The sequence below is a fragment of the Pocillopora damicornis genome, chromosome 4, assembly GCF_964200805.1.
Source record: "Pocillopora damicornis chromosome 4, jaPocDami1.2, whole genome shotgun sequence".
Taxonomy (NCBI): domain Eukaryota; kingdom Metazoa; phylum Cnidaria; class Anthozoa; order Scleractinia; family Pocilloporidae; genus Pocillopora; species Pocillopora damicornis.
The window spans coordinates 29,550,093-29,577,260 of NC_142673.1; the positions used below are offsets into that span (position 1 = coordinate 29,550,093).

At 39.8% G+C, this 27,168-nt stretch overlaps 5 protein-coding genes across 6 annotated transcripts in view; 2 read left to right on the forward strand and 3 right to left on the reverse strand.

Annotated features, from left to right (window-relative positions):
* Positions 1-21,891, reverse strand: part of LOC149047625 (uncharacterized) — a 29,276-nt gene extending 7,385 nt beyond the window's left edge. Inside the window, exons 1-15 of the mRNA XM_089204014.1 lie at positions 21,714-21,891; positions 20,825-21,036; positions 19,748-19,819; positions 18,990-19,061; positions 18,395-18,454; positions 17,610-17,684; positions 17,285-17,359; positions 17,018-17,089; positions 16,806-16,880; positions 16,330-16,401; positions 14,221-14,286; positions 7,221-7,292; positions 797-868; positions 325-396; positions 28-99 (exon numbers count right to left, since the gene is read on the reverse strand). Of these exons, the coding sequence (XP_089060140.1) occupies positions 28-99; positions 325-396; positions 797-868; positions 7,221-7,292; positions 14,221-14,286; positions 16,330-16,401; positions 16,806-16,880; positions 17,018-17,089; positions 17,285-17,359; positions 17,610-17,684; positions 18,395-18,454; positions 18,990-19,061; positions 19,748-19,819; positions 20,825-21,036 (1,139 nt within the window). The 5' untranslated portion in view covers positions 21,714-21,891. The remainder of the gene's footprint in view (positions 1-27; positions 100-324; positions 397-796; positions 869-7,220; positions 7,293-14,220; positions 14,287-16,329; positions 16,402-16,805; positions 16,881-17,017; positions 17,090-17,284; positions 17,360-17,609; positions 17,685-18,394; positions 18,455-18,989; positions 19,062-19,747; positions 19,820-20,824; positions 21,037-21,713) is intronic.
* Positions 2,796-4,808, forward strand: LOC149047626 (uncharacterized). Its single transcript, XM_089203975.1, has 2 exons — positions 2,796-3,092; positions 3,492-4,808. Exon 2 carries the CDS (start codon positions 4,003-4,005, stop codon positions 4,729-4,731), a length of 729 nt encoding a protein of 242 aa, XP_089060101.1. The 5' UTR covers positions 2,796-3,092; positions 3,492-4,002; the 3' UTR covers positions 4,732-4,808.
* LOC149047627 (uncharacterized) lies at positions 4,780-6,750 on the reverse strand. 2 transcript variants are annotated; one of them, XM_089203977.1, is made up of 2 exons: positions 6,500-6,750; positions 4,780-6,084 (listed from the first exon to the last, which is right to left on the reverse strand). In XM_089203977.1, the coding sequence occupies exons 1-2, from the start codon at positions 6,671-6,673 to the stop codon at positions 5,179-5,181; spliced, it is 1,080 nt and encodes a 359-aa protein (XP_089060103.1). In that variant the 5' UTR covers positions 6,674-6,750; the 3' UTR covers positions 4,780-5,178. The 2 variants fall into 2 exon arrangements, with proteins under 2 accessions (XP_089060103.1, XP_089060102.1); XM_089203976.1 differs by having other exon boundaries at positions 4,780-6,258.
* On the reverse strand, positions 7,930-13,662 carry LOC149047628 (uncharacterized). Its single transcript, XM_089203946.1, has 2 exons — positions 13,521-13,662; positions 7,930-13,447 (listed from the first exon to the last, which is right to left on the reverse strand). Exon 2 carries the CDS (start codon positions 13,265-13,267, stop codon positions 8,402-8,404), a length of 4,866 nt encoding a protein of 1,621 aa, XP_089060072.1. The 5' UTR covers positions 13,268-13,447; positions 13,521-13,662; the 3' UTR covers positions 7,930-8,401.
* A 2,125-nt stretch (positions 21,892-24,016) lies between the features above and the next one.
* On the forward strand, positions 24,017-26,935 carry LOC113684036 (uncharacterized). The gene is made up of 6 exons (XM_089204009.1): positions 24,017-24,090; positions 24,165-24,291; positions 24,573-24,665; positions 25,035-25,162; positions 26,014-26,073; positions 26,711-26,935. Exons 2-6 carry the CDS (start codon positions 24,195-24,197, stop codon positions 26,789-26,791), a joined length of 459 nt encoding a protein of 152 aa, XP_089060135.1. The 5' UTR covers positions 24,017-24,090; positions 24,165-24,194; the 3' UTR covers positions 26,792-26,935.
* Positions 26,936-27,168: the final 233 nt, after the last annotated feature.

The window sequence follows — 27,168 nt, forward strand, 5'->3', positions numbered from 1 at the left end:
TTTGTGCAAAGAACATGATATACATACAGCATACGCAGATTTTTGAGTCCAGCGAATGAGCGGCGGCTGATTTCTGAGATGTGATTGTAACTTAACGTCCTTTGGAGAAAAAGGAAAATGAAAATGAATACGTTAATTCGAGTTCATCGTTATTCGGTTTTATATGTATCATACAGTGATCAGAATATCAGAATACTACGTTCAAGTTAGTTTAGTTTTTCTTTTCTATCTTTTTCTTTTCAATCAAACACAGTAGAGCATAACATCAAAGAGAGAAGATGTAGAGTGTGATCCGACATCACAAAATGTCATCTTGTCACTCACATCCGAGATAACTGCTTGCACCCAGAAAACGCCTCATGTGGTATGAAGTGGAGATTATTGAAGGACAAATCCCTATGAAGAGAAACAGGCAGACAGGCTGTGTAAGAGACCAGTCATTATTTTCGCCTAAGGGAGGGGGGTTTTCAGAGGGGACGGAGGGGGTTGCATACGTTATCCACAGAGTGTAAGGGGGGGAACCTGGAAAATTGATCACTAATTAACTGCCAATCAGGGAGGGGATCATCAGAGTCTTACAGAGGATCAGGTACACAAAATTCTTCCTCACCTTCCTCGCCTTTCCCCCCTCCCCCCCCCCCCCTTCCCCCCGCGCCGGCTCAATAAACAATGACTGGCATGACTGGCTCCCAAGCGATTTAATGTACGGAAATAGATCTAGGGGGAGATTCAGAACGATCTTACATGAGGATGTCTTTACTTTTTTACTTGCGCTGGGTAATTTAGACAGACTTACAAAGTGTATGTGACGGGTAACTTCTGAAAGATGTCGGTTTGCAACTCTTTGATGTCATTGTTTCCCAAGAACCTGCATGCGAGAACATCAGGAAGTGAGCAGTATCACTGAGTTAATCTTCGTTGATTTAGATGTCTTTCTTTTCCTGCACTGATATTTCTTAATTGCAGAGACTTTTTTAAACATCATAATTAACTTCTGCTATCAATTAATCTTAAGTAACCTATACCTGTGAGGAAAAGTGACTTTGACCTCAAGATTTACACTATGTCTTACTTATTTTGTGTTTTAAATTTTACTTTTTAGGAAAGTCCAGGGTTTCAATGATGAATTCTTTTTTTTCCTGAGAAGCCCATTTTATACACTTTAAAATGACATATTGTAGGTGTTATTCCTGTAAATGTTTGTTGAGATAAGAATTAAAACTGAATGTGGACAAATTTTTGCTAATTTTTTTGGAATGACATGGGTGCACAAAAAAATTAATAAAAAATTCATTATTTATTCTTTTTCTTTCAGATTTTCAGGAAATGTTGCTGAGATGTTAATAATTAACTTCTGCTATCAATTAATTTTAAGTAACCTATACCTATGAGGAAAAGTGACTTTGACCTCAAGTTTTACACTATGTCTTACTTATTTTGTGTTTTAAATTTTACTTTTTAGGAAAGTCCAGGGTTTCAATGATGAATTTTTTTTTCCCTGAGAAGCCCATTCTATACACTTTAAAATGACATATTGTAGGTGTTATTTTCTGTAAATATTTGTTGAGATATGAATTAAAAACTGAATGTGGACAAATTTGTGCGTTTTTTAACCAGCAGAAAAAGATAAAGATCACAGTTGATCGAAGAAAAATGCTGCAATCTGATTGGCTGTGCCTGCCAATCTCCATTCCGTGATAGATAGTGAACAAAGCACGTAGCCTAAGAGGACCTAACAGCGCGTGGTTGTAAACAAAATAGAATACAAAATATGAGTCTGTCTTGCTGTTTTAAAAGTTTTAACGATCAAAAGATTTATATCTATAAAAAAATTAACAATTGTATCATTGTAATAAAATATGTGCTTATTGTTCATCGTGGTGTAAGATAGGAGATGAACTTTGTTCGTTTGTCTCACGATAGAGTCACTTTTGACGTAGATCCCGACGTTTTAGACTGCAATACTGCTAGTCTTCATCAGGCGATGAGGTCGATTGTTTACGTGTCGCTATTTTATTATTCCTAAGTGTTGTGTCCGACTTGGAAAAGGTTCGTATGCCTTGATGTTATAGACACCACCCCTGTCTTCAGAAAGTCCACCCACACTGACCAGTACCTAGCCTATGATTCACACCACCCTCAGTCAGTAACGCGTGGTATTGTGACGTGTCTATACGACCGAGCCAAACACCTCACAACGAAACCGTCAGTCAGCTCTGAGGAAAAGGAACACTTGTCATCAGTAATTGTTTCTGATGGTTATCCTTCCTCACTTGTACGAGAACTCGCAAAGACAACCAGGTTAAAAGCCAACAAAGAACCCGCGCAGGAATCTAACTCTACTGCCGTTCTCCCCTACACAAAGGGTGTATCAAAGGTTCTTACAAGGCATACGAACCGTTTTCAAGTCGGATACAACGCTTAAAGACGCCCTGGAACCATCAAAACAAGACGGCGTCGTTTACAAGATCCCATGCGAATGCGACAAAGTGTATATCGGTAAAACAGCGAGATCAATGCGAGAAAGGGTAAAAGAACATGGCAGAGACATACGGTTTGCTCGAACTCAGACCTCTGCGCATTCGGAGCACGCTAATGAAATGGGGCACATTCCTATTTGGAGCAAGGTTAAGTTTATTGATTATGACCCCCACTGCAACACACGTAGGGTCAAAGAGGCTATCCATATAAAACTTCATTCCGGCAGCATCAATAGGGATAGCGGAATCGACATTCCCCAAGCATGGATAGAGTCCTAAAGTGTGACGTCACGTTGCCATGGGGCTAAAATTTCTGTTCTAAACAATCGAGCGCGTCCTACTGATAACCTATGCGTTGCTGAGGTCAAGTGTGTAATCATCGCTTGGAACGGTTCAAAGAAGCTTAGAATAAGGTTCAGTTACATTGTTATTAACGCTGTAGGTCATAGAAATCTAAAACTGAGAAACGAAGGCGATCGAAACGATTAAAATGGTGCACTGCTTTGCGCCTGATTGCAACCATCACTCGGAAAGTCACACGTGTAGCTTCTTCGGATTCCCTAGCAAGGAAAAAAAGCTGAAGGAATATAGAAGATGGATTCACCTACTGAGGTTAGTAAGAGTTTTATTTCAATACTTTTTCTGTCCAGGAGAAAAGTATGCTTACGCAATTTATTGCGGTTGTGGAGTCGCCATCTTTGTTATGAAACTGATTAAGCTTATATAAATCTTACTGATTTTTAGACTCCTTTTTCTTGTACTCCAACTTCAAAATCGGTTCCCTAGAAGCCACGAGCCAACATTTGACTCAATGACGGAAATCAGTTGTGAGAGCTTTTGGTGTGGTTGTTGATACTTAATAGTCACCCTGCAGTGTTAAAACAGGCAGATAGAGAACTGTCTTCTTAATTAGAAATTTTTATAAGATAGAAGCTGCAAGATAAAAATCCTCCGCTAATAGCACAGTAATCAGAAAGAATTATAAAGCTGAAATTATCCTTTTTGCTATAGGAGAGAAGACAGAGAGCCAGGAAAACATTCCAGAGTCTGTAGTTGCCATTTCAGAGAAGGAAAAAAAAGTAATGGTCCTGAGATTTTCAAGAGGAACCAAGACAAACTTTTCCCAGCAGAAGAAGCAAAGCCAAAAAAGAAAAAAATCGAATCACAACAGACCCTACAAGAAATGATAGAAGCTGCAAGGAAGAAAGAAGAACTTGAACAAGGCACCTCTGGCAGCGTGGAGAGACTTGAATCAACAAGAAAAGAAGTTATACTGGAAGCAGAGTTGGAGCAGGCAAAAAGGGAAATGATTGATCAAAGAGAAAAAAATTACTATGTGCAAAAACATTACACAGTTTCGAAAATGAGTGAGGAGGTTTTGAAGATGTAAACTGGGCTGCCAACAAAGGAAGTTTTTCAAATTGTTGTCAACTATGCAGCTAGGTTTAAACAATCCATCAATTACTTTGCTGGCTGGAGAGTGCAATCAATCAGTTTTGAAGAACAAATATTTATAACATTAATGAAAGTCAGACAGAATTACACAAATCTTCACCTTGCACAGTTATTCAATTGCAGTGTATCTACAATAGCAAATATTGTAACAACTTTCATTTATGTCTTACACTCAATTCTATTTATTGACCTCATGGCATTCATCCCATCTAGGGATAAGAACAAGCTGTGTGCCCCATCATCTTTTAGTCAGTTTGGTTCATGTAGAGTAGTGATAGATTGTACAGACATAGAGATTGCCACACCTGGGCTTATGAGCCAGCAGAATGCTACGTATTCAAATTATAGGGGAATGCATTCCTTCAAGGTTATTGTGGGTGTAGCGCCAAATGGTGTTATTACTTATGTCAGCAAACTTTATCCAGGGTCAATATCTGACAAAGCAATTGTGCAGAAATCAGGATTTTTAAATCACCTTACTGCTGGAGATATGGTCTTAGCTGACAAAGGTTTTGTTATACAGGCTCTTGTACCAAATGGTGTTTCAGTAAATATACCACCTTTTTTAAACAATGGTACATTCACTGAGAGTGAAGCAAGGGCAACAGAAGTTATAGCAAAATGCAGAATTCATGTTGAGAGGGCAAATGCTAGGCTCAAAGATTTCAAGATTTTATCTTTTATTCCCTCATATTTACGTTGTCATGCAGATATAATATTTCAACTCTGTGCTTCACTTGTTAATCTGCAGTTTCCACTGATCAAAGAGGGCTGTGAAGGATATAAATTTGATTAATGAACTAATTATTTTTCATATAAGGAAAATTGAATACTTTGTAAAATACATGTTGATCTGTTTGTTTTATTCAAAAAGTAAATCTGCTATCATTGTTGAATTTATGGATGCATGTATAATTTCAGCCCAACAACAGTTCACTACAACAGAGCAGTACAGCTCAACTGTGAAACAATGAAGTGCAAAAACTGTAACTGTTTCTAAAGTTAGTTTGAGTAAACCAGGAGAGCCCTGTTGGGATTTGAAGATCTGTGTTCCTAAAGTTACTAGAGTGAACTTAAAAGTACACCTGAGCTCCCAATACCCTCCATCTGAAAAGCCTCCCTATCTCAAGAAATTCCACAACAACATGCCATCAGTGAAGACTAAACACCAAAGGGCTCCTAATGATTCCTGAAAATTATTATTTCTTAAAAAATAATTACATGCAGTAATAGATCTGGAAACCTATAATTGTCCCTCTACAACCTTTGGGAAGAGGTGTTCAAAATAAAACTGAGTAAGCTTAGAAATGTTTCCACTCCAGCCTTCATCCTTTGCTATTTTCAAAACAACTACATCTTTAGATGTCCACACAACAAAATAGCAAAGCTTCCTTTGAGCAAAATGTATCTCCCCTTGGACCTGATGCCAGTAGACATGTTCTTCCTTTAAAGCATACTGACCACTTTCAGTTTTTTTCAAGCAGAAATTGGGGGAGATATTCACTGCCTCTTCCATTGTCATATTCCTTTCGGTGTAGGGACACTTGACCTCCAAAACAGAGTCTTCATCCACAATTCCATCTGGGGAAGCACCAAGAATCCCAGAGCCATCCAGCCATAACCCAGTTTCCTGTACAGTTTTTGCAGTTAAATTGGTAAATGCCTTAATCGCTTCTGCCTCGTTGTTTACCCCCCATTGTACTGCCTTAACTCTTGATATGTCATACTCTCCAAGGAGCCGTTTGAGAAGTGAAGGGGTCACTCTTTTGGCATGCAGAACGGATCCAAAATTGCTTGCTGTAAGCCGTCCCCTCCTTGCAAGATGCCAGGTTGGGTTGTCTCGTTGGCCTACAGTTATCTGACTGACTAACAGGATATCTGCTTCTGTGAGTTTGGCTTTCCGAACCAAACAGTCCAATTGTTGCTGTGTACCTCTTGTTTGGATAAACTCCTCTGAGTAGATGATTTCCTCAATTGTTGGCACAGGCAATTTGGCTTGGGGAGCAGGCTCTGGGCACATGAGCCAGCAAAGACCAGTGAACCTCCCATATGCCTTTAAGCTTCCATATAGTGCCTGACGATCTTCTGTGTTGGGAGATCGAGTAATCGCCACATAATTCTTTGGCAGAGGGAACAGTTCTTCGACTGCCTGTAAAGACAGGGAGGTATTAGACTTCTTTTTCCTCCACTGACATTCAATATCTGTGTGGCTTAAGTTGTGAATCCCATTTATAAAAAGAGCCGCCGCGTGACTGCATTTGAATTTTCCCTTTGGACATTCACACTCCGTGGATTTTATGTTGAAGTGGTCATCCAGGTAAATCTAAGTGGTAATTAAGATAAAAGTTCAAACAAGGTGAACTCATAAATGTCTTGGTAACACTATTTCATATGAATCATAATCTGTACGATTTAAGCCTCAGCCTGGCTTTTTTGATGAGGGAAATCGACAAGATCGAAAATATATATTTCTAAATTGGGGGAGTAGATAACAAGAAGGTACTTAAAAGATATTTAAAAATATTCCTTAGGCTTCTTAATGCGATTGGTGGCTCTAAACTCACCGTGACTCGATAGACCTTTTTCTTCATACTTGCTTGAACCTCACCGCGTAAAATACCCTGATGGTAAGAAAATGACTCAATGTGTTCAGATCTGTAATGATTTTCTCCTCGTTCGATTGACTTCTTTTCTTCAGCGAAGAAAGATATCAGTGCAGCGATTGAAAGCGACGCCATTTTGGCTCTGAGCACGTTTGTTTAGAACAGAAAATTCTGCTCCCATGGTAACGTGACGTAACGGCTTTAGAACTCTATACCCACGATCAAACAACACAACAGCCGGTTGATGAAGACCTATGAGGGAACACATCTAACTGCCGGAATAATAATGAGGATCGAAATGCATCAATACAAGCGTATCAACGTGCTGCAATCGACCTCATCGCATGATGAAGACTAGCAGTATTGCAGTCAAAACGTCGCGATCTACATCAAAAGTGACTCTATCGTGAGACAAATGAACAATGTTCATCTCCAATTGTATCATTCTCTCTCGATATCCATCGTTTCGTTATCTATCACGCGATAGAAAGCTCTCTAACTGATGGTTAGAGAGACTTTGACGACGAATTACAAAGCGCTTGCTATTGTATCCTTTTGACCGGTACAAAATTTATACATATTGGCTTTCTATTCTTATGAAGATTCGTTTTGCAAAGTAACAAGAAAAAGAATCGATGCACTGCGGAGAATAACAAGATATACAGTAAAAATATTTGCCTACAAGTCTTTCACATGTTTTAAAGTTGGGCTGTTGAGTCGTGATATGTCCTTGATTTTGTTATATTGCATTTCTCTACAAAATGAAAAGAAAGATGAATATTAGATTAAAGCGAATTAAAAAACACTTTTTTCCCTTAATGAATTCTCCGAGCCACCTTCGAATCTAAACGTCTCTGCAGTGACCATTGAAGAGGAAGTTGACATTACAAAAAAACCGCAGGCGCGCCGCCGCGCAGGGTACTGGCGTGCTAAACTGGAGTGCTAAACGTTGCCCTGAGTTTGTCTTAAGATGATTCCAGTTATCATTGACCTTTCCTGCCGCAAAAGAATATTCAGTCCCTTTAACAGAATGAAATTTATGTGCTTCTGAAATGTCTTCACATGCAAGAGGGGATGGTACCTCGCCAGCTAGTCTTGTTGTCACATCAGGTTGTAATAATTCATCGATCTCTGGGAAATCACTTAATCCCAAGGATAACAAATTTATCTTAGACTGGAGATAGGGCGGCCGAGTGGTCACGACGCCGGACTTGTAGTCTACTGGTCTCAATTCCTCTAACTTTCTGGTCACTGGATTTGCTGCTCCCTTTATAAAGAGGCTAAAAATAGCCAACTTGTTTATTCCTTGCCAATTGGGTTATAGCGACGCTTGATCGCCGCTAGCTGAACCGTACGAATCTCACTGATCGACACAACAAATATCGCCCCAATTTCTTTCATGGAACGCCTCCTTTATTAAATGTCGTATTTGACCGTGAAGCTAAAAATAATTGATTCACAAAATTAGGGACAAGAAATTAGCTATAGAAACACTCGAGGTAAATTAAACTTACATTGTTGCCGGATCTGGCGAGAGTTGACACAAAAAGGACCTTTCCTTCCTTCGATAAAAACGACAGACAATTTCTTTCTATTAAACCACGAGTGCTTGCGAAATCGATCGAATTATTGAATTGCACAATAGATCCGTTCTGTTTGGAAATGCGATACCACTTACGGAACGCGTGACGAGGCACCTAGTGTGACTTTTACAGATTATTAATTAAACGATTACTAAATCAAAACAAGGGATAAACCCGTGCCTTAGGGGCACTTACATGGCTCCCCTTGAAATCACCGTATTTCAAACAAAACGAAACATAATTAAAGTAACAAGTTCAGAGTTCACTGACATGTCCGTGTCTAGTCCTCCTTTTGAATGTGTTCGTTGAATGGCTCCCCATGCGGGAATCCCAGTCTTTCCTCTCTTGGCAGCAGCAGGACAAGCTTTTGAATGGGTCTTTCCAAAACTGATGGGGGGTGCACTCTCTTTCCAGTGCTGGAGATATCAGGGTCTCCAATCGCTACCTTGACACTACGCACCAGTCCATCGGCCTTGTTGGGGTACGTTTCTATCACACGAGCAAGGCTCCACCGATTCCTCGCCTTGTTGTCGTCTTTAACGATAACTACGTCGCCAACTTGCATGTTACGGCGTGGTCTCGTCCACTTGGACCTCTCTTGTAAGCTATGAAGAAATTCCTTCCTCCAACGGTCCCAGAATTCGCATGATAAATGCTGGACTCGTCGCCAACGTTTCCTTGAGTACAGGTCTTCTCTTTGAAACACGCCAGGCGGAGGTAGAACTGGCTTTGCTTTCATTGTGAGGATATGATTTGGCGTCAGTGGAGATAGTGACCCTGGATCGCTTAGATTATCCACTGTCAGGGGACGGCTGTTCACGATCGCTTCGGTTTCACAAATCAGCGTGTGAAAGGACTCTCCGTCCAGGCAACTTGCACTCTTCTCCAGGAGGGCTGATAGTACACTGCGAATGGTCCTGATTTGGCGCTCCCATACTCCTCCTGCATGGCTGGCTGATGGGAAATTCATCTTAAAGGTTATCCAATCACAATTCTCTTTCAACATCTCAGTGCTGATCTTGCCTTGATCCATAGACTGCAACGCTTCGCGGAGCATCTCTCTGACCCTCACTGACACCACAGCTGCTGTGAGTTCCAGACGTGGTATGGTGACCATCTTTAAAGGAGCTACTCTTGCTTTGCCCATAATCAGGGAACAGTGGATCTGGCCTTTGTCGTCTACCAAACGAACGCATGAACACTGGCCACACCCAGTCGTGCTTGCGTCTGAGAAGTGATGAAGCTGTGTTGATATCACCGTTCCGAAACCTTCTGGTTTAAAGCATCTTCGAACGGAGAGATCTTCTAAGTGGTGTAACTCATCCCTCCATTTCAGCCAACGTGATCTTATGTTCTCGGGGATAGGGTCGTCCCATTCCACTTTACCTCTGCACAGATCTTGCAGAAGGCCTTTTCCTGTCAAGATTAGAGGTGCCAGAAACCCCAACGGATCGTACACACTGCTAACAGTGGACAGAATTCCTCTTCGCGTTAAAGGGCGATCTTGCATCACGATCCGGAACTTGAAAGCGTCTGACTCAATACACCAACTCACACCAAGCGCTCTTTCCATAGGCAGTTCATCCTTCTCGAGATCCAGCTCCTTTATGCCTTTCGCACGATCTTCCACTGGTATGGACTCGATAACTTCTCTTTTGTTGCTTGTAAATTTATGCAGGTTAAATCCTCCGCGCCGACACATCTCTTTAGTCTTGCGTATGAGCTCCTTTGCTTGACTTGTAGAAGGTACAGATTTCAGACCGTCGTCAACGTAGAAATCTTTCCTCAGGAACTCGGCTGGTTCGAGGCCAAACTCTTGCTCATGGTCGTCAGCGGTCTTCTTTAGCGCAAAGTTACAACAACCAGGAGACGAACCAGCTCCAAAGAGATGAACGGTCATCCGGTATATCGTGGGCTCCTTGTTTACATCGCCATCCTCCCACCACAAGAAGCGTAACAGATCTCTACAATGTTCAGTGACGTGGACCTGCAGAAACATTGCTTCTATATCTGCCATGAAGGCAACTGGCTCCCTTCTGAACCTCGATAGCACTCCAACAAGCTTGTTGGTAAGATCTGGGCCTTGGAGAAGATGCTTGTTAAGAGCCTCCCCTTTGTACTCCGCGGAGCAATCGAAGACTACGCGGATTTTGTCTGGTTTCTGAGGGTGGAAGACACCATGGTGAGGAAGGTACCATGTCTTTCCATCTTTCCTAACTTCGTCCTTTGGTATCTTCTCAGCATATCCCTTCTTAATCATGTCATTCATGAATGCCGTGTAGTCTTCTTTGTATTTCTCATCTCTTCGAAATCTTAGTTTCAACTGCTGGAGGCGATGGACTGCAAGCTTCTCGTTATTCGGCAGGGCTAACGATTCATTTCGTAGTGGCAATGGCAGTTCATAGTGTCCATCTGAACGATGGGTAATTCCTTCTTTAACCTTTGCCATGAATCTTCGATCATCCATGGAAAGGGTTTGTTGAGCCGCGTGCTTCCCTTCATTGAAATCTCGCTCGAACATTCTCTTAACTGCTTCCGGAGAGATGATCTCTTTTACGTGTGTCTCAACAACAAAACTATGGGAAGGTAATTCTTCGCTACCGATCTCCTTCACTGCAACTCTGTGACATAAGACATCCGAATCTTCTGTGGTTGTACTTCCTGTCACTGGACCAATGATGCCCCAACCAAGGAGGGTACGGATGGCATAAGGATCGCTGCTTCTACCAGGAATGACCTGCTTCGGCTTTATGGCGTTTGGACAGTTTGAGCCGATCAAAAGTCCCACTTGCAGATCGTTTTGGTACGGGTAAATCTTGTTGGCTAAATGACTTAGGTGTGGCCATTTTGCTGCCGACTCTGGCCTTGGGATCTCGTTTCTTCTCGATGGTATTTCGTTCCTTGAGTACGTCTTGGGAAGCTTGATGTAGACCGCTCTATCCATTCTTTCCACGATAAGACCGCTCACTCTACGAGTAGGAACTACTTCTGAACCATGCATTGTGTTTAGCTTCAATTGAGTCTCGACTCCATTAACTTGCAGTTCTTCGAGTATGCTTTCCTTAACGAAAGTTCCGTTACTAGCTGGGTCGAGCAGCGCATAAATTACAACTTGTCTTTCGAGGTTGTCTTGGTGGTACATTCGAACCGGAACAATCATAGAGTTTGTGATGGCATCGGTGACTCCAGTAGCATTACAGGTACTTGTACAGCTGCTAGTTGCTTCAGCTGCCTGAACTACTCTTGCTTGGTCTTCACTACCTTGCTTGGGAGAAATTTTGCTTTCATCATGAAGGATGGTCGGGTGGGGCATACTACATGTCTTACACACCTTCCGGTTTCGACATCTTCTTGACATGTGGCCGTAGCAGAGACAACCGAAACATAATCTAGCTTCTTGGATAAATGTTCTTCTTTCTTTAACAGTCTTCTTCTTGAAACTTGAGCACTTCTCCAGATCGTGATGCTGACTGTTGCAGAATGGACATGAAGAACCTGGTGGCGGTTGATCATCGTGAGGTGTGGCACTTGTCAAGAAGCTACTTGTACTCTTGCCTTTTCTTCCATTGTTTCGCCAGGTTGTGTTCCTGTTGGTGTTGTTGTCACTGCTGCTACTGCTAGTGAACTCATCTTTCCTTGCTTCCTTGAGGGCTTCAGGTGAGAACACTGGGTCGGTTGCCAAGGCTGCTTCTTGTGTTACAAATTTGACAACGTCACGAAACGTAGAAAGTCTTTCTTCTGATTTTAACATCTTATTGGCGAAACGGCACCATTTCACCCCCATGTTACTTGGCAGCTTTGCGGTTATCCTTCTAAGAGTGTCCTCGGAGTTAAGGCCTTCCATGTACTTTAACGTATTCATGGCTTGTTCGCAAAGCACCAGGAAATCAGCAAACTGTTGCAAACGCGCGCCGTCCCCTTCTTTCATAGGAGGCCAAGCATTCAGCTTATCCTTGTAGGCCTGTGCAACGCGATAAGGATGGCCGAATCTTTCCTTTAATACTTTTCTAGCCTTATCATAGGAATCTGGAGAGTCGAGGTTAATGAAGCCTTGAATTGATTCCTTAGCGTCCCCAGATGTGAACTGGTTTAAATAATAGAGCCTCTGCTTTGGATCGCTCACTCGGCACTCTATTAAACTTTCGAAGGCACTGATGAATGCTGCGTAATCGAAGTGGTTTCCGGAGAAAACCGGGGGCTGCTGTGCTGGGAGCAGACTCATTCTTTGTTGTTCGGCGACAAGCTTCACCACCGAGGTTAACTCGTCTGTTCTGTCGGAAATCTCCGGCTTTGATTCACGTGATGGTGATTCACCAGCTTGCGTGCCTTGGCGTACAACTGGGCCATTTGGGGGTTCAAAGGGCGGAGCCTTTGGGTTTAAGATCCCGTTATCTTGCAAAGGTTTCGTTTCACTAGGTTCCTCTTTGGGCGATAGCTTGGGTTTGACGTCTAGAATTGGTGTTTCATGCTTCGGGATCTGGGGGAAATCCTCCTGCCTTTCTTCTTCTTCGATTTTGCGCATGGTTTCTTCCTCAGCCTTTGCCTTAGCTAACTCCTTTTGCATTACTAGCTTCTTATACTCTGCTTCCCTTTCTAGAAAGTCCATTTCTACTTGAAGACACGCTGCCTTGGCCGCTGCCTTTGCTCTTCTAGATCTTACTGAAGAGGAGGAAGAACGCTTGGATAATTTTGACGAAACCAGAGACATTTTATCGCTTGTTTGTCTTTCCACACTAAGTAAGGCTTCGTTAATTCTAATGCGACATTGGAAATGTTCGCGATCCCGAATATCAAACCACTCGTACGCTTCATCTGCTTCCTTAGTGTCATGCAATTCCTTGTAATAATTGTGATGAGCGTCATTCATCCTATCCCTACACAAGTCTAGACTGTCACGCTCTTGCTCTAGGACTCTTGCGTCTAATTCTTTTATCGATTCGAGTAAAGAGTTTACCTTCGTTATCTGCCTCCTCAGAGCGACTCCTGTGGCCTTTCGCTCCTCAACAAGCCTTTCCAGGCGAAGTGACTCGCCCTTTTCGGTAGGGATTCTTTCTCTTCTGTCCCTTTCAGTCGTTTCAACGCCGACTTGATGGTCTTCGTTCTGTTCGCTCGTGACTTCTTCCATCGTAGGATTTGCCTGCGCCATGGCTATTGTATGCAGTCGACAAACTCCCGCTAATATCTTGAATTCCTCCAATCTTCACTATAGCGACGCTTGATCGCCGCTAGCTGAACCGTACGAATCTCACTGATCGACACAACAAATATCGCCCCAATTTCTTTCATGGAACGCCTCCTTTATTAAATGTCGTATTTGACCGTGAAGCTAAAAATAATTGATTCACAAAATTAGGGACAAGAAATTAGCTATAGAAACACTCGAGGTAAATTAAACTTACATTGTTGCCGGATCTGGCGAGAGTTGACACAAAAAGGACCTTTCCTTCCTTCGATAAAAACGACAGACAATTTCTTTCTATTAAACCACGAGTGCTTGCGAAATCGATCGAATTATTGAATTGCACAATAGATCCGTTCTGTTTGGAAATGCGATACCACTTACGGAACGCGTGACGAGGCACCTAGTGTGACTTTTACAGATTATTAATTAAACGATTACTAAATCAAAACAAGGGATAAACCCGTGCCTTAGGGGCACTTACATGGGTAATTTTTTTGTTCTCAATTTGTCAATCAATTGGAATGTGTCCACAGTGGCTTTAAGGAGCCGCATAATCTGGTAACCAGATATTACCGTGTAACTGTAACTGAAATGAATGAAAGTGATCCTCGAAGTAATGTGCACTGCTTAAGCAGTAGTGAAAATAAGGCCTGAAAAAAATTCAGGCCTGTACGGTTTTTTTTTTTTTTTTTTTTCAGGCCATATTTTCACTACTGCTTAAGTGGTGCACATTACTGCATATATTCTTAACCGTGTCACTGAAATGTAAGATTTTGCAACCGCTTGGCCGTGAAAGGTCTGGGTACGAGACTGGGAGCCGCATTTAAATAGCTGATTACGTAACTATTTAAATAGGTAAGGTGAAATGGTATGTGGTGATCAGTGAACAGGACTAATTCACAGTGTAAATCACTTACAACTTAACCAAACTAGTGAGGCCAGTTAAATCTGGAACAGATGTTAACTTGTTGGTTTTCAGAAGTCTGGAAAAGAAACAAAACAATTCACTTCAACCAAACCATTACGGGTAGAGCTACAGCCACCATTACAACAACTGCTAACACCATCATTACGATTAGACATGGGCGCGCGTAGATATGGAATTTCTCTTCTAGTGTTTAACTCGCTAGCTCACGAGTGAGATGTCGAGTTGAACACGAATATATGATAAATGTTGAACACGTTTATCAAATGAACATAATAGCCCTTTACCGACAAGAAAAGTCGACTTTAATTGAAGGTAAATAAAAGGATCCACAATCCCCGTATAAAAATCATATGACTAAATCATAATCACTATGGGAACATGCGTTGAATCACTACAAAACAAACAAGGGGCCTAATTTTCAATATGCAAAATTCCCTGTTATTGACTTGGTCCTGACCGACAGAAGAAATCTGTCAGTTACACGGCCAAAATCGGCTCATGGAAAATCTTCCAGCTGTCGATTTTCGTTCTCAGCCACGAGAAATGCCAGTACCAAAGCCACTAAATACGTAACTTTCGGTTTTCCTTTTCATATTTTGGTTTTCTTCCTCTTCGAGGAAAGTTTGAACGTCTCTGTCCGTAAGCGATACATATTTTTTAGTGTTTTAGCGGCCATAATCCGAAAAAATTTCGACAAACAAACTTGGATTGAGAATGGTGAAGGCTTTACCGTTCATTCATCAACCTGACCGAGTGGAGCGAAAGGCGAGTGACGTATCAGCAGCTGACTGGCGATATCAAACACACGTGAAAAAACACGTATTTTTTCACGTGTGTTGTTACGGCTTTTCTCAGGGCTGGAAATCCTTAAATAACAATAACAATAACTGGTTATATGATAAGAGAATTTATCGTTCTCAGTGATATACACATAAGATGAAAGAAAAAATCCTGATTGGTCTTAGTAGGAGTCAAACCTAGGACTTTTCCGTAAGTAAAAGGGGGAGTCAGAGAATTTTGGTTGTATCACAATAAAATTTACCTATAGTGACCACTGACTACACTGTAGTGACCCCCTGCCCCTGAAAAGAGGGTCTCAACGGGATTAACAGTTGGCCGTAAAACATTTGTTGATCACGAGAGTGATTACGGACAGAATTGGACGACACTAAGTCCTGTTACCAATAAATCAAAACTACGACAAAATTTGAGAAAGAAAGGGCATTGGTTATACGTTTTCTTAAAAAAAACAAACAAAAAACCTGCAGTGAACTCGGCGAAATGCGAGACAACAGCGCGCGCACATGACGCATTCTGTCCACTTACGCAGGCATGGCCTGTTAACTGTCCTTTTAACTGTCCTATTACACTGTCCAAATACAAGCGTGACGCGCACACTGTCCTATTCGTGCTCAAATCGCGCTGGTGATAACTAATCACGTTCAAGAATTTTGTAATAGTTTTGATAAATAATGGTAATAGGACCGATTGGAGCCCAATTCGGTCTGTAATCATGCGCGTGATTAACAAAAACGGACGATCGCGAAGCGAGAGTCCAGTTTGTCAATCACGAGTATGATTACAGACAGAATTAGACGACAAGAAGTCTTGTTACCAATTAACCATAACCATTTCAACTTCCGAAAAAAAAATATACCGAAAACAAATATCTTCAGTGGAGACAATGTCTTTAGTTAAAAATTCCTCCAATATGAAAACTGCCCAGTTGTTCTTTGGATAAGTAGTTGTTGCTATGGTTATTTTCTGTGATTGGTAGATTAGTTGAGTGGACTTAGTAGGATTTGCTGCTTCAACTGTCATATTACAGGTGTCCTATTACAGCCAACTGTCCGATTACAGCTGTACAGAATGATTAGTGAAATATGAAGCGCGAATGTACCAACAATATTTGAGGAATTTGTAATGGTTGTGATTAACCATTTAACTGCAGACGACCGTCATTGTAAGAAGGCACTAAGACAAACATCTTATAATACAACGAACAGAACGTCGTCCGTGATTTGAGACAGTCGTAAGGTGCCTCTAAATGGAGGCAGGAAAAAACAAGACAATTTTTGCAAGGACAAAGAGCACTTACAAAGAATGGAGGCTCTTGAAACGACTGAATGTTCCATCAAGAATCGTTGAAAGAGAATTGAAACGTAGATCCCTGTGAGAAATTAAAATCAGTAATTGAACCAGGAAAGTTACAGTGACTACAGTCATTGCAGTCACGTGGAAAGAAACTAAAACTTTTCCAAAAGAAGAGTTCTTAGTTAGAGAAAAGGCTTTAGATAAATAACACATGCCGCCAATTTCAAGTTTTATTACCCCGTTAAAAGCCAAGCGAACTCAACTTTCGCTTCAAAAACGGTTCATCCCTTTGGAGAAAATCTACGTTCGGTTTCTTGAGTCATTTTCGGGCGGATTGCAGCCATTTTTCGGTTTCTCGGGTCATTTTCAGACAGTCATTTTTTTAAAAGCTTCACCCCACCCCTCTAAACATGCACATCTCAGCTACAGAAATGGCTAAATTTGGACGGCCATGACCATTTCGCAATTCTCTTTACTTACAAATGGTGGAGATTATCAGAAAGCCCTTTGAAGGTCCCCGGCTCCATACGAGACAACATGTTGAAAGTAAGGTCCCTGAAAGTTCAAGGTAGAATAATGACAACCTTTAAATTTTTCTCACAATTCGTTAAACACTATTTAATGGCTAAGGAGGAAAACCGTCCAGATATTATAAAATGGGTTGGAAGAAAATAAAAATATTGGATACTTACAGGTAAGTTAATTGCTCCATCGATTTAAAGGTTCCGCTCTCAATATGCTTTAGTCCACATTCTCTCAAATATCTAGTAAGGCAGTAAGTTTTAAATATGGTTAAAAAATAAAAACCGAAGTAGATTATAGTTGCATTTAAAGCACTCGTTTTTCAGGTCAAAGCATTGTTAATGATAACATGACCTTTTCACTGATTCCAACAGAAAGGCTAGGTGAACGATACTTGGTTAGCGAGAGATTAGGAACTCTTGTGATTAGTTACTTACAGAAAGATCATATTTTCACAGCCTTCAAAAGTGTCTTCTGTCAAGTTAGGTCCGATTGGATTTCCAGTTATATCTCTGTGACAATGGATACCAAAAATATATCAGCTTAATTCATGGTAAAACATTGTGTTGCAGCCTTACATTTCGTGCTCAGAAACTGGACTCGTATCTTGGGATACACATCTTATAGGCTAAATGAAATATAAAGCAATTATATGACACTTAAGCTAAAGAGCTCTCATTAGAGTAAAAATGCTATACCCTATCGATGAAATTGCTATGGTCGGAGTCGTGAAATATTCAACATGTAATTAGGCATACTTACAAATTTTTGATTCTCTTGGAATGTTTCAAAATAAGTTTCAGGTTAATCAAAGATAGTCTATTAAAGCGTACTAAGCTGAAAATAAAAAAAATATCCTGCAGTCGGTATATTGTATTAATTTAGGAACAGCAGAATAGTGGCTTTAAATTGATTTTGTTGTGTTTAAAAACAAGACAACTAGTATTAGTTTTCGCATGATATCAAGAATTGTCAAATTTCGTGTCTGTGTCATCTTCTTCAGCCTTCGACCTCAGTAGATAACCCAGACCTCGGCTTTGATAAGTAATGGTAATAGGACTGAGTGGAGTCCAATTCGATCTGTTATCATAAGAGTGATAGCAATTATCTATAAATTGATTTAATTATCACTCGTATGATTATGGACCGGATTGGACGACACGAAGTCTTATTACCAATTAATCATACAAATTACAATTTCCGAGAAAAGAAGAATAGCAAAGTTATGAAATAAAGGGAAAATTTACAGCAAAAGAATGACAAAGGAGGCGTAAACTATTTCATTGTTTGATAGTTTTATTTGAACTACTTCTTTGAATGTGATTGGTTGCTTTAATCTACAACTTTGAATGTTGTTGGCTTATTGATAACAAATTGTCCGATAACAACTTGGCAAGTGAATTAGTGGAAAATAAGAGTTCTTTAAACCCTAACAATCGAGAAAATTGTAATTTTTATGATTATTCATCGCATCATGCTCAACCTCATCTGATAATTGCTTGTTGGTAGTCAAAACAGCCTCAGGAACTCAAAAGGCTAATACTTACACAGTTGCTGAGTTTCTTGGAAGATAAAATCCACCTTGGATAAAGTTGTTGTTGACATTTCTATGAGAGTAAAATAAAACATTTTCACCGCTTTAACGCCTGCTTACTTGTAGAGAGAGAATAGTTACGCGTAACAGTCATTTAAGCCAGATCATTAGCTTAATAACAAGGAAAAAAGCCACTATACATGCTAAACTGAACCTGCAGTTAGTAAGATATACCTTGAGCCCATTTAGAAAGAGTGTCCTAAGCCCAAACCCAAATTAAGGTAATCATGACTACAGCCAATCAAAATAGAGACACAAACCACGTGGAAGCCATTCAAAACTCAAAGCACTAACGTTTTACGACTACAAGTAAGGGAAAACGCAAGTGATTTTGAAACGATTGGTTTTTAATTGAATCTGATTGGTCTAGGGAGAGGTGTGAGTTTTGCAAAATGTCTCATAGGGTAAAAAAGCAAAACTAGCGCTATTCTGAATTACTTTAGATAAGGAAATTCAAGCTGAAAAACTGCACATAGCTCTTTTTATTTGCTTCCTTGATTTCTCCTCTCATTAAAGTATTTTTCTCAATAAAGAAATTCTCTACTTGCACTATCTCAAGCAGCGTCGAATTTCGAAAGGTGTTCTTGGGAATTGACTTCAAATCGTCCCACGAAAGATCTCTGTTATGGCAAAAAAAGTTGTAGACATATGAGCAATTAATGGGAAAGAAATATAAAAGAAGTGTACATATAACCAAGCGGAAATTTTTTAGCTGATAATCAAATAGATATTTCATCTGCCCACCGTAGCAGCTTGTTAAATGCTTAGTCAATACGTAAAAAACCAAAACCAAAACCAAAACCAAAACGTAAAACGTGAAACCAAGACCAAAATTTCCCCGAGGGCAAAACAAAAACAAGGAAAATTTTAAGTTCACGATCCTCTAATTATCAGAGGCGAAACAAAATTCAGATGAAGCATATCGAAGTTTGAATATCGTCTAGCACGATTAACACCTGGGTTCAGGAAAGTCCAGTAAAACTTACACGTCGCACACCGCCTTTACACTTGAAAAAATCTCTACCCTGACTATTAATAATTTGATCATTTATTAGGTTACTTAGCTCATTTGAAAAAGGCAAAAAGGACAATTTTCCGGGCTCTTCTCAGACATGTAGTGTTTCGTTTTCCCACTTCAATCATTTTGGAAGGCCCACACGTGGATTCATTTCTATCATTCAGAAAATAGAGAATCCCAGCTAGATCACGTACAGTAAAAACCCAATAAATACGTTCCTCTTTTCATGCCAAATATATTGTTGAGATAAAGGGCGGAGAGCATCATAAATAGAAACTTTCAACCTACACATCCTTAAGCAACATCAGGTTTGCGAAAGCGTCCTCTTTGATAAACGTAAGATGGTTACCTGAAAGATTCCTGAAAAAAAAGCATATACATACGTGATTTTACATTGAAGAAATGTAAAATGGTTTCCGTGTTTACATAGCTTGATGTAAACACGCGGGAGGTTGGTAGAACACTCGATAAGCTGGAAACCACTCCGCTTCGCGTCGTGGTTTCCTACGCTTATCTCGTATTCTCCCAACCTCCCGCGTGTTTACATCAGGCTATGTAAGCACGGAAACCATTTTACATTTCTTTTATAAAATAACTAATGAAAGAGGAACGAAAACCGTGTTTACATACGCTCATGTAAAATGGTTTTATGGCCAATCAGAGCGCGCGTACTATTTGAATTATTTTAGAAAATCATTTTCACCACGTACGTACCGACAACGGCTAGACGCATTATATTTTCGAAGAAGAAACTCTAGTTATATTGCAACAATTCGCATTAAATTTCTTTCGGCGTTCTGGCTTATTTTTCCGCCGAGTAAGACAGCATGGTCATCAGTCTCAATTTACCGATATTGGAGCTTATTTTAGAGATAAAGGGTATCCCAGACAAGAGTTTTTTTGTGGCTTCAGTCAGTTAGGATGGCCCATACATTTATAACTAACAGTAGAAAAATATCGTCATTAGAAATTGGAGAATTCTAACCACTGTCTCTTTTAATGATTGGATTCGATAGACTTTGTTTCGTATGTAATTCCCTCGAAAGTCACCTCATTCGACATGTAACCGTTCTTATCTTTGTTGACCTGTTCTTAAAAAGCCTTTGAGTTTCTTAAGACCTATTTTTTATTTCTGCCGCATTAACCGTTCACTTTAGGGAGATAACTTATCATGATTTTTTTCCAGGTTGTTGTTTGATATGCATGAGTCGTCAGAGTCAGGTTTTATAACGTGTTGACAAATGTTGCAAAAGTGTTACCTTAAAACATTAAAATTGTGGCGACCTTTCCTCATCCGATTAAAGGCAGAGTAAATTTGAATATAAGGATTCCTCTTCAGGGGGAACAAGTTCTTATTCTACTCACAATTGCACTGTATTTGATGGCAAATCATCAGGCACTTGTGTAATTCCAGAGCACTTCACACGAGTTTGATTACGGCCAAAAGGTGTACAAGTACAAGTCCCTGGATGAACGTCTTCTAAACAACACAATCCTAAAGCTGCGGATGACAGCACGATCAAAAACTGTATCACAGGCAGACATGCCGAAGGTCGGACCTCAGAAACCTTGTCCATCTATGAAAAGAAAGTAAATACATGCCTTAAGGTTTCGTAAGCCCGCACATACCTGAGCGAGAGTGATACTAGCGCTAGCTCAACCGAGTAGGAAATGCCTTGGATTTATATATTTCGGTCTCGGCACCAATTTCGGAGATATCAATCAGACTGAACTGTGTATGATCTTGTGTTTATTCCATTCAGCCAAAGCTAAAAGTATCTGATTAGTGACGTACATAACGATGACTAATTATACGAACATAATTTACAGTTAATGTACTGATTTCGTTACAATATAAAAGGAAAAAACAAAGTCGAAAAAACAGCGCGGGAGCAAGGTCATTGTCTGGACAGTTGAGTTTTTGTTTAGAGAGCGATTTTTCATATTTATTCTTTGCTTGACTATGGGCGTCTGTCTCCCTCAGAAAAGTTGTCGTAAAAACATCGCTTTCAACTGTAAATCGTGCATTTATGAATTTCCAGATGGAATTCAAATTTTCCATTTTATATAAAAGCTTCTCTTCACCTCTAAATTTGACTCGTAACTCAATTATGCTTAAGCTTTAAAGAAATTTTAAAACAAAATGAATCAGTCATAAAATCATTATGTATCAAACACCACCGTCGGCTGAATGATTTTAAGTCAAAACCCGCTGAATGGATATTAGGATTTCTATGCAATATGCTGAACAAACCTCAGTGTGGCTTTTATCGAGCTTCCGTGACGACCAACCTCTGCGAATTTCTTTTTCCTTCTATACCCTGATATTCAGTTTAAATTGTAAACTACTTGTTCCTTGCTCCCATCCTTTTATCATGATTTTTATTGACCCCATCAGACATAGGTTCGATCTAGAAACAGATGGCACTGACAGAAACTGATACTTCATATCAATTGCTAATGCTAATGAAACATCATCCAATGTCAGCAGCTATAATCAAGAATAGGCCAGACAATTTTATTTCCTTGGTAGTTCTTTTTTTAAATGTTTGGATGGAAGCATTCCTTGTCCAAAATCCTGTTCTATTAGACTTTTTCGTTGTTCAGTTTTCAGTCGCCATTAACCTATCTATACAGATACATCCTTCACTTGCGAGAAATCCTGAACTTGGACAATGTTATCTTATGAATTTCATCGCTAATTACGAGAGGTTGTTAATTACTTTCAGAACTTTAAGAATAATGAATGCAGTTTGCCTTTCATAACTAGCATCAGTTCACTGATTGTAGTTCTCAAAACGAAGTTGATCACTTGTATCCAATGCAAAACATAAGGAATTAAGTTGATCCGAAACAAATATGTATTAAAAAGCGAAACCGGGAATTCAAACAAATTTCGAACAAAGCTAAATGACCTGTATTTTGATGGTTTGTCATTTATGTTGCAGCCGCCAAGATAGATCAGGCCTGTCACGAAAAACTCTGTTATCGACAAGAAATCAATTATTGGCGTGAAATCTTAAAAAATCAAAGGATTTTCGTTTCGATTCACAACTTTCGTGAAACTTCTGAACTGATGGGGGATGCTACTAAAATTAGATTTCTTTAAATCGTTTAATGAACTAATTCAAAAAAACTTATTTGTAAAAGATTGTCTTTAAAAGTGGTATAATTTTCCAGGTAACTTCAGTTTGCAATGACACCGACGCTTGAGAATTTAAGAAAGGTATCCAAACTCACAACCTGGCTCATTTCCATGATCACTCGAAAGTCAAACTGTTAGCTATCAATCTATCAAATAATTCAAAAGATCGTTTACATGTATCGAAACCTCCTAATCAAAAGAAGCAAGAAATGTATTAGAGCTAGTTGAAAAGAAGTCCTCCTCATCAGATTTGCGGAACTGTCCAAGGTAAGCTATTAACAGAATCTGAAATGTAGGGAATTGAAATGCAATAATTTTCCTTCATTGAGTTATGCAAGTCAGCCAAGAAAACATGATGGACTCTCAGACTTGGTTTTATGCTACTTTGGTTTAAATATTTAATGAATGTAACCGAAGAAGTTACAATTCATAGACCCAACGTTTCGACATTCCCCTCTAGTGCCTTCATCAGGGGTGATCTAAATGCTGCAACAAGAGGTCCTTTTATACGATCACTAATTAGCTACCTTTTTTTTTCTAACGAGGTTTAAATAAGCGTCAGCAAGTAAGCCGCCATCATCACGATTTAAGGGAGCGTGGGCGGAGTTAATATGCCAAGCCTCCAAATAAAGGGGGCTGGTGGTAACGCCGATTAGTGGTGATAATTTTAGACTCATCCCACCCAATTGTATGGTTAGTTAGGCATGTGTGCTCCGGTAAAGTTGAATTTTCTTTTTTGCAAAAGAAAGCTGCTTTTTGATGCTCTTTCAAAAGTGTACCAAACTGACGTTCTTACGAGTTAGCAAAAGAGAAAATGCTTGGAATTTAGTCGAATGCTTTAATAGGAGAACAACACGCTTAGGAATGGGAACTCAGAGTTCATTACTGCATATTAAATCTGTGCCCCGGTACTCACAGGCGCTGGTCATGTTAAAATCTAGGCAATGACCTCGTACGATTTTCATTTATAATTTACTTGAAAATTTCATGTGTGTTTGAAATATTCTATTCGAAAAGCATTCAAAGAGCAGCAGAAAAGGAAAGTGATGCCTTTCACAAAATGATTCTTCGTGTTTTCGACCTATTCTTTATGACTGCACGTAAAAACCTTGCTTTTTAGCTTGCGCTTCAGAGCATCGATGGCGTTTTGTGACCGAAGACGAACAAACCCGAGCTTAGAACACATAGCTCCCACAAGGCGAATAAGTAATCAATCGCTCAAGGCAAATAAATACACGCTTAAAAAAAGACAATCAATCAACCTAAGGGTCATTATATTCCAAAAGTTATAGAGCAACGTGTTAGTTTCGTATCATGCTCTTTCCAGCGACGCTATCGTTTATTTGTCACGGCTGACACCGACAGAGGAGTAGTCGAGGGTTCGCCTTCTGCTCAAGAGAATCATTTTCATACCAAGAAATATCATTTTCTTCACTTAGCCGGTTGTGTATTAAAGGCCGTGACCACAGTAACAGTATACCTAAAGGTAAAAAGGCAGAAACCTACCCCTTCAATCCTAGAGGCTTTGGTTTATATTTTGCTGATTATTGTATATTTCAGGTCTATGATCTGTGGATATCTTTTCGACCGATGGCTTCCAAAATTCAATACCAGGCTGTTATAATCGTCTGTTTCTGCTGTGTTATGCTATCTACTTGCTTAAAAGTCAACTATGTGAGATACTGTGGTAAGGCCAAAATTATTTTACTCGTTTGTGCCTAAAGGAAAGCGCAAATGTGACCTTTGTTATATCGTTTCGCACACAGAATAGTGAAACTGAATGTTATATTTCGGAACGTGTTTTGGCCATTTAAAAATTGGTGGGGCAGCAAAAGAAAATTTGGTTTTATCAAATGAGTTGATGATGTGAATTGGCCACCACAGAGCCGAATGGCAAAGGCGACATCTCGAGCTTTGAAATCAAAAAAAGTTTAATTCTAACTCCTTAGATATTCCATTCCGTTACAGGTCCGCCAGATAAAACGTTCGCGTTTAAAATTACCCCTTGGCCAGTGATAAAACCTGGTGATGTTCTCAATCTAAGTTTCAAGCTCACTCCTTGTAAGTTTTAAACTTTATTCTTAGCCCAGCTGTTTTAAAAGATGGTATCTGTACAATTTCCTAATCATCTAGCTGTACTTAAGGTATTTCCCACATACCTCGAGCCATAGTCGGTATTTCCGCAGTGTTCATTCACGAGTATCTGTCGGGAAAAACCTTCGGGTTTTCGTAAATTACCTAGTTACCTGCAATATTCTAAGCTTACGTATGCATCCTGTCGATTTTTAATGTCAACATTGATTCCCTCCTGCAGGCATGCGAATTTAAACCAATAATGTCAGTTAAATGTGATTCATTTTTTAATCATCTTAAAAATTTTACATACAATACATGCAACTTTATTTCTGATTGAGCTATATTTTTCTAAAGCTGTAGACGTTTTTTATTCAACACTCCGTGCTCGCATTACCTCGAAGGAAGACCATCAAGTATTGGTTGATCGTGTGATGAATTTAGGATGCAAGCGCACCAAACTACTTTGCAACCTGGCGGCAGGAGGTTTGTATGTAAAATCGAAATGGTTTTTTCTTCTAAAAGTTGCCAAGATTTTGCTGAAGATAAATTATTGGAATTCTGCCACCTTAGATATTTCAGTTCTAGATTCGTGTCATCTTTAGGCTGTCTACGATGTGAAATGACGCTTTGCAGTAACGTTCTAAGAGACTCACTGGTTAAAGACTCGTACAAATATACAAAAACTAGGGCATGCTCGATGAATCAAATCTTGCCGGATGGGCACCGAATTTCCCGCGCAAAGATTCTAAGCAAAACATAGGAAAAGAAAACCACTGTCTCACAAAATAAGCAGAGGGAAATTGAAATGTTCACAGGAATCTGTAAGAGGAAGCAAAGGAAGGGAAAAGGAAAACTCGAGACTTCGAACACCAAGTTTACTCAAGTACGGGCATCCTCATTGTCGATTTAACATGCTGTTTTGAGCTTTACCAAAACCTTACACGCGTCTAAAACACCTTGACTTAATGGCTTGTGTGCTTGTCTACAACTTTTGTGAGACAACTTGGCTCTGACAGCCTGAAAAGACGCCACCTTGTCATAACAACGTTCGCATACGCTTGACGTAGACGCAGACGCTTGAATGCTGTGTTCCCCCACTACCACTAAAAGCCTTCCAAAGGTGTTGAGTGTATTAATCAGCTTTATAGCCTGGCCCTCCGTCTTCGTCAAGTCTCCGTGCATGCCAAAGTTTGATTCACACCCACTAATCTAATCTCGGCTTCTTATGCAATCCTATGAGTGATATAATGACTTACTTAAGACGGCAACGTTAGGTGAGCAGGTAGAGGTTTTGAAGTCAACTAAAAATTGATGAGCTTTATATGTTTTCCTGGAAACCTTAACCAAGTCAGTCAATGGAATACGCATGGGGAGTTTTCCAACTGGCCAAAAGGTATTTCAAAATACAATCACTATCAGTCAGCTGACCAGCTCACCAATTTAATTGCATCCGAACGCAGGGTTATCTATAGCTTCTCTGATCAGAGGCTCGTACTTTTCCTTCTCGTGTACTTGAAATTAAACAGGCAAGTACCAGCAGCGAGGATTTTCATTCTCAGTTTTCTTCCTTCACTTGCTTGTTCCTCATTTTTAAAATTCCACTGCAGTCCATGTATTTTCCCCCATCCCTCCCACTCTCTCTCTTTATCTCTCTGTGCTCATTCATTCATTCTTTCAGCCATCAATTTACCCTTTCAGCATTATTTCTTCCATTTTCCTCCTCGATCTTTCTTTCATTTATGTCTCCTATACTCTCTCATCGGTTTTCAATACAACATCAACCCCCTTAAATCCTTACGAGATCTTAACAGTTGACTACGTCCTTGATTTGGTCCTTGTGTTACTCTGATTCACGGGGCTCTGTTCAAGGTTGAGGAAATTGGATATACAATTGTTTCTTACATGAGGCAGTATTATTGAAATTTTTTCTTTTTGCTTTAACTGAATCAATAAGAGACGTTCTTAAGTGCTAAGGCTTCTCCAAGTATTAATGCGTTTTTAGTATGTGTCTAATTTTTATTTCAAACTAGGGAACGGTGACAGGGACAGTTGCGCTGTACAATCAAAACCAAGTAATGTGGTTTTGCATGAAATTTGAAGCAGTCCTATAGGTTAAGTGAGTACAAGAAGAGTGATCTTACAGATTTGTAAAATGATTAATCCTGGGTTTATTTTTATTATTATTATTTTTTGCTTATTATAACTTTTAAGTAATTTGTTATCTTTAAAGTACGTATCTTTGATCAATGTCCATGAACGCCTTCTGATTTGTGAAATAAGAAAGTTGTAATATTTGTAAAGCGCCGATGAGGATATATCTTTCAAACAGCGTTAAATAAAGAAAAAAGGATTGGATCGTTATTAATATAGGGTTTGTGTTTGAATTGTACGGGCATGTTAAATGATTCTTGATAAAGTGTTCATAGAAATGTAAATGGAACGACCATTGTGACTCTTTTACTATCGATGTTTACAGTTCTTCCCTTTC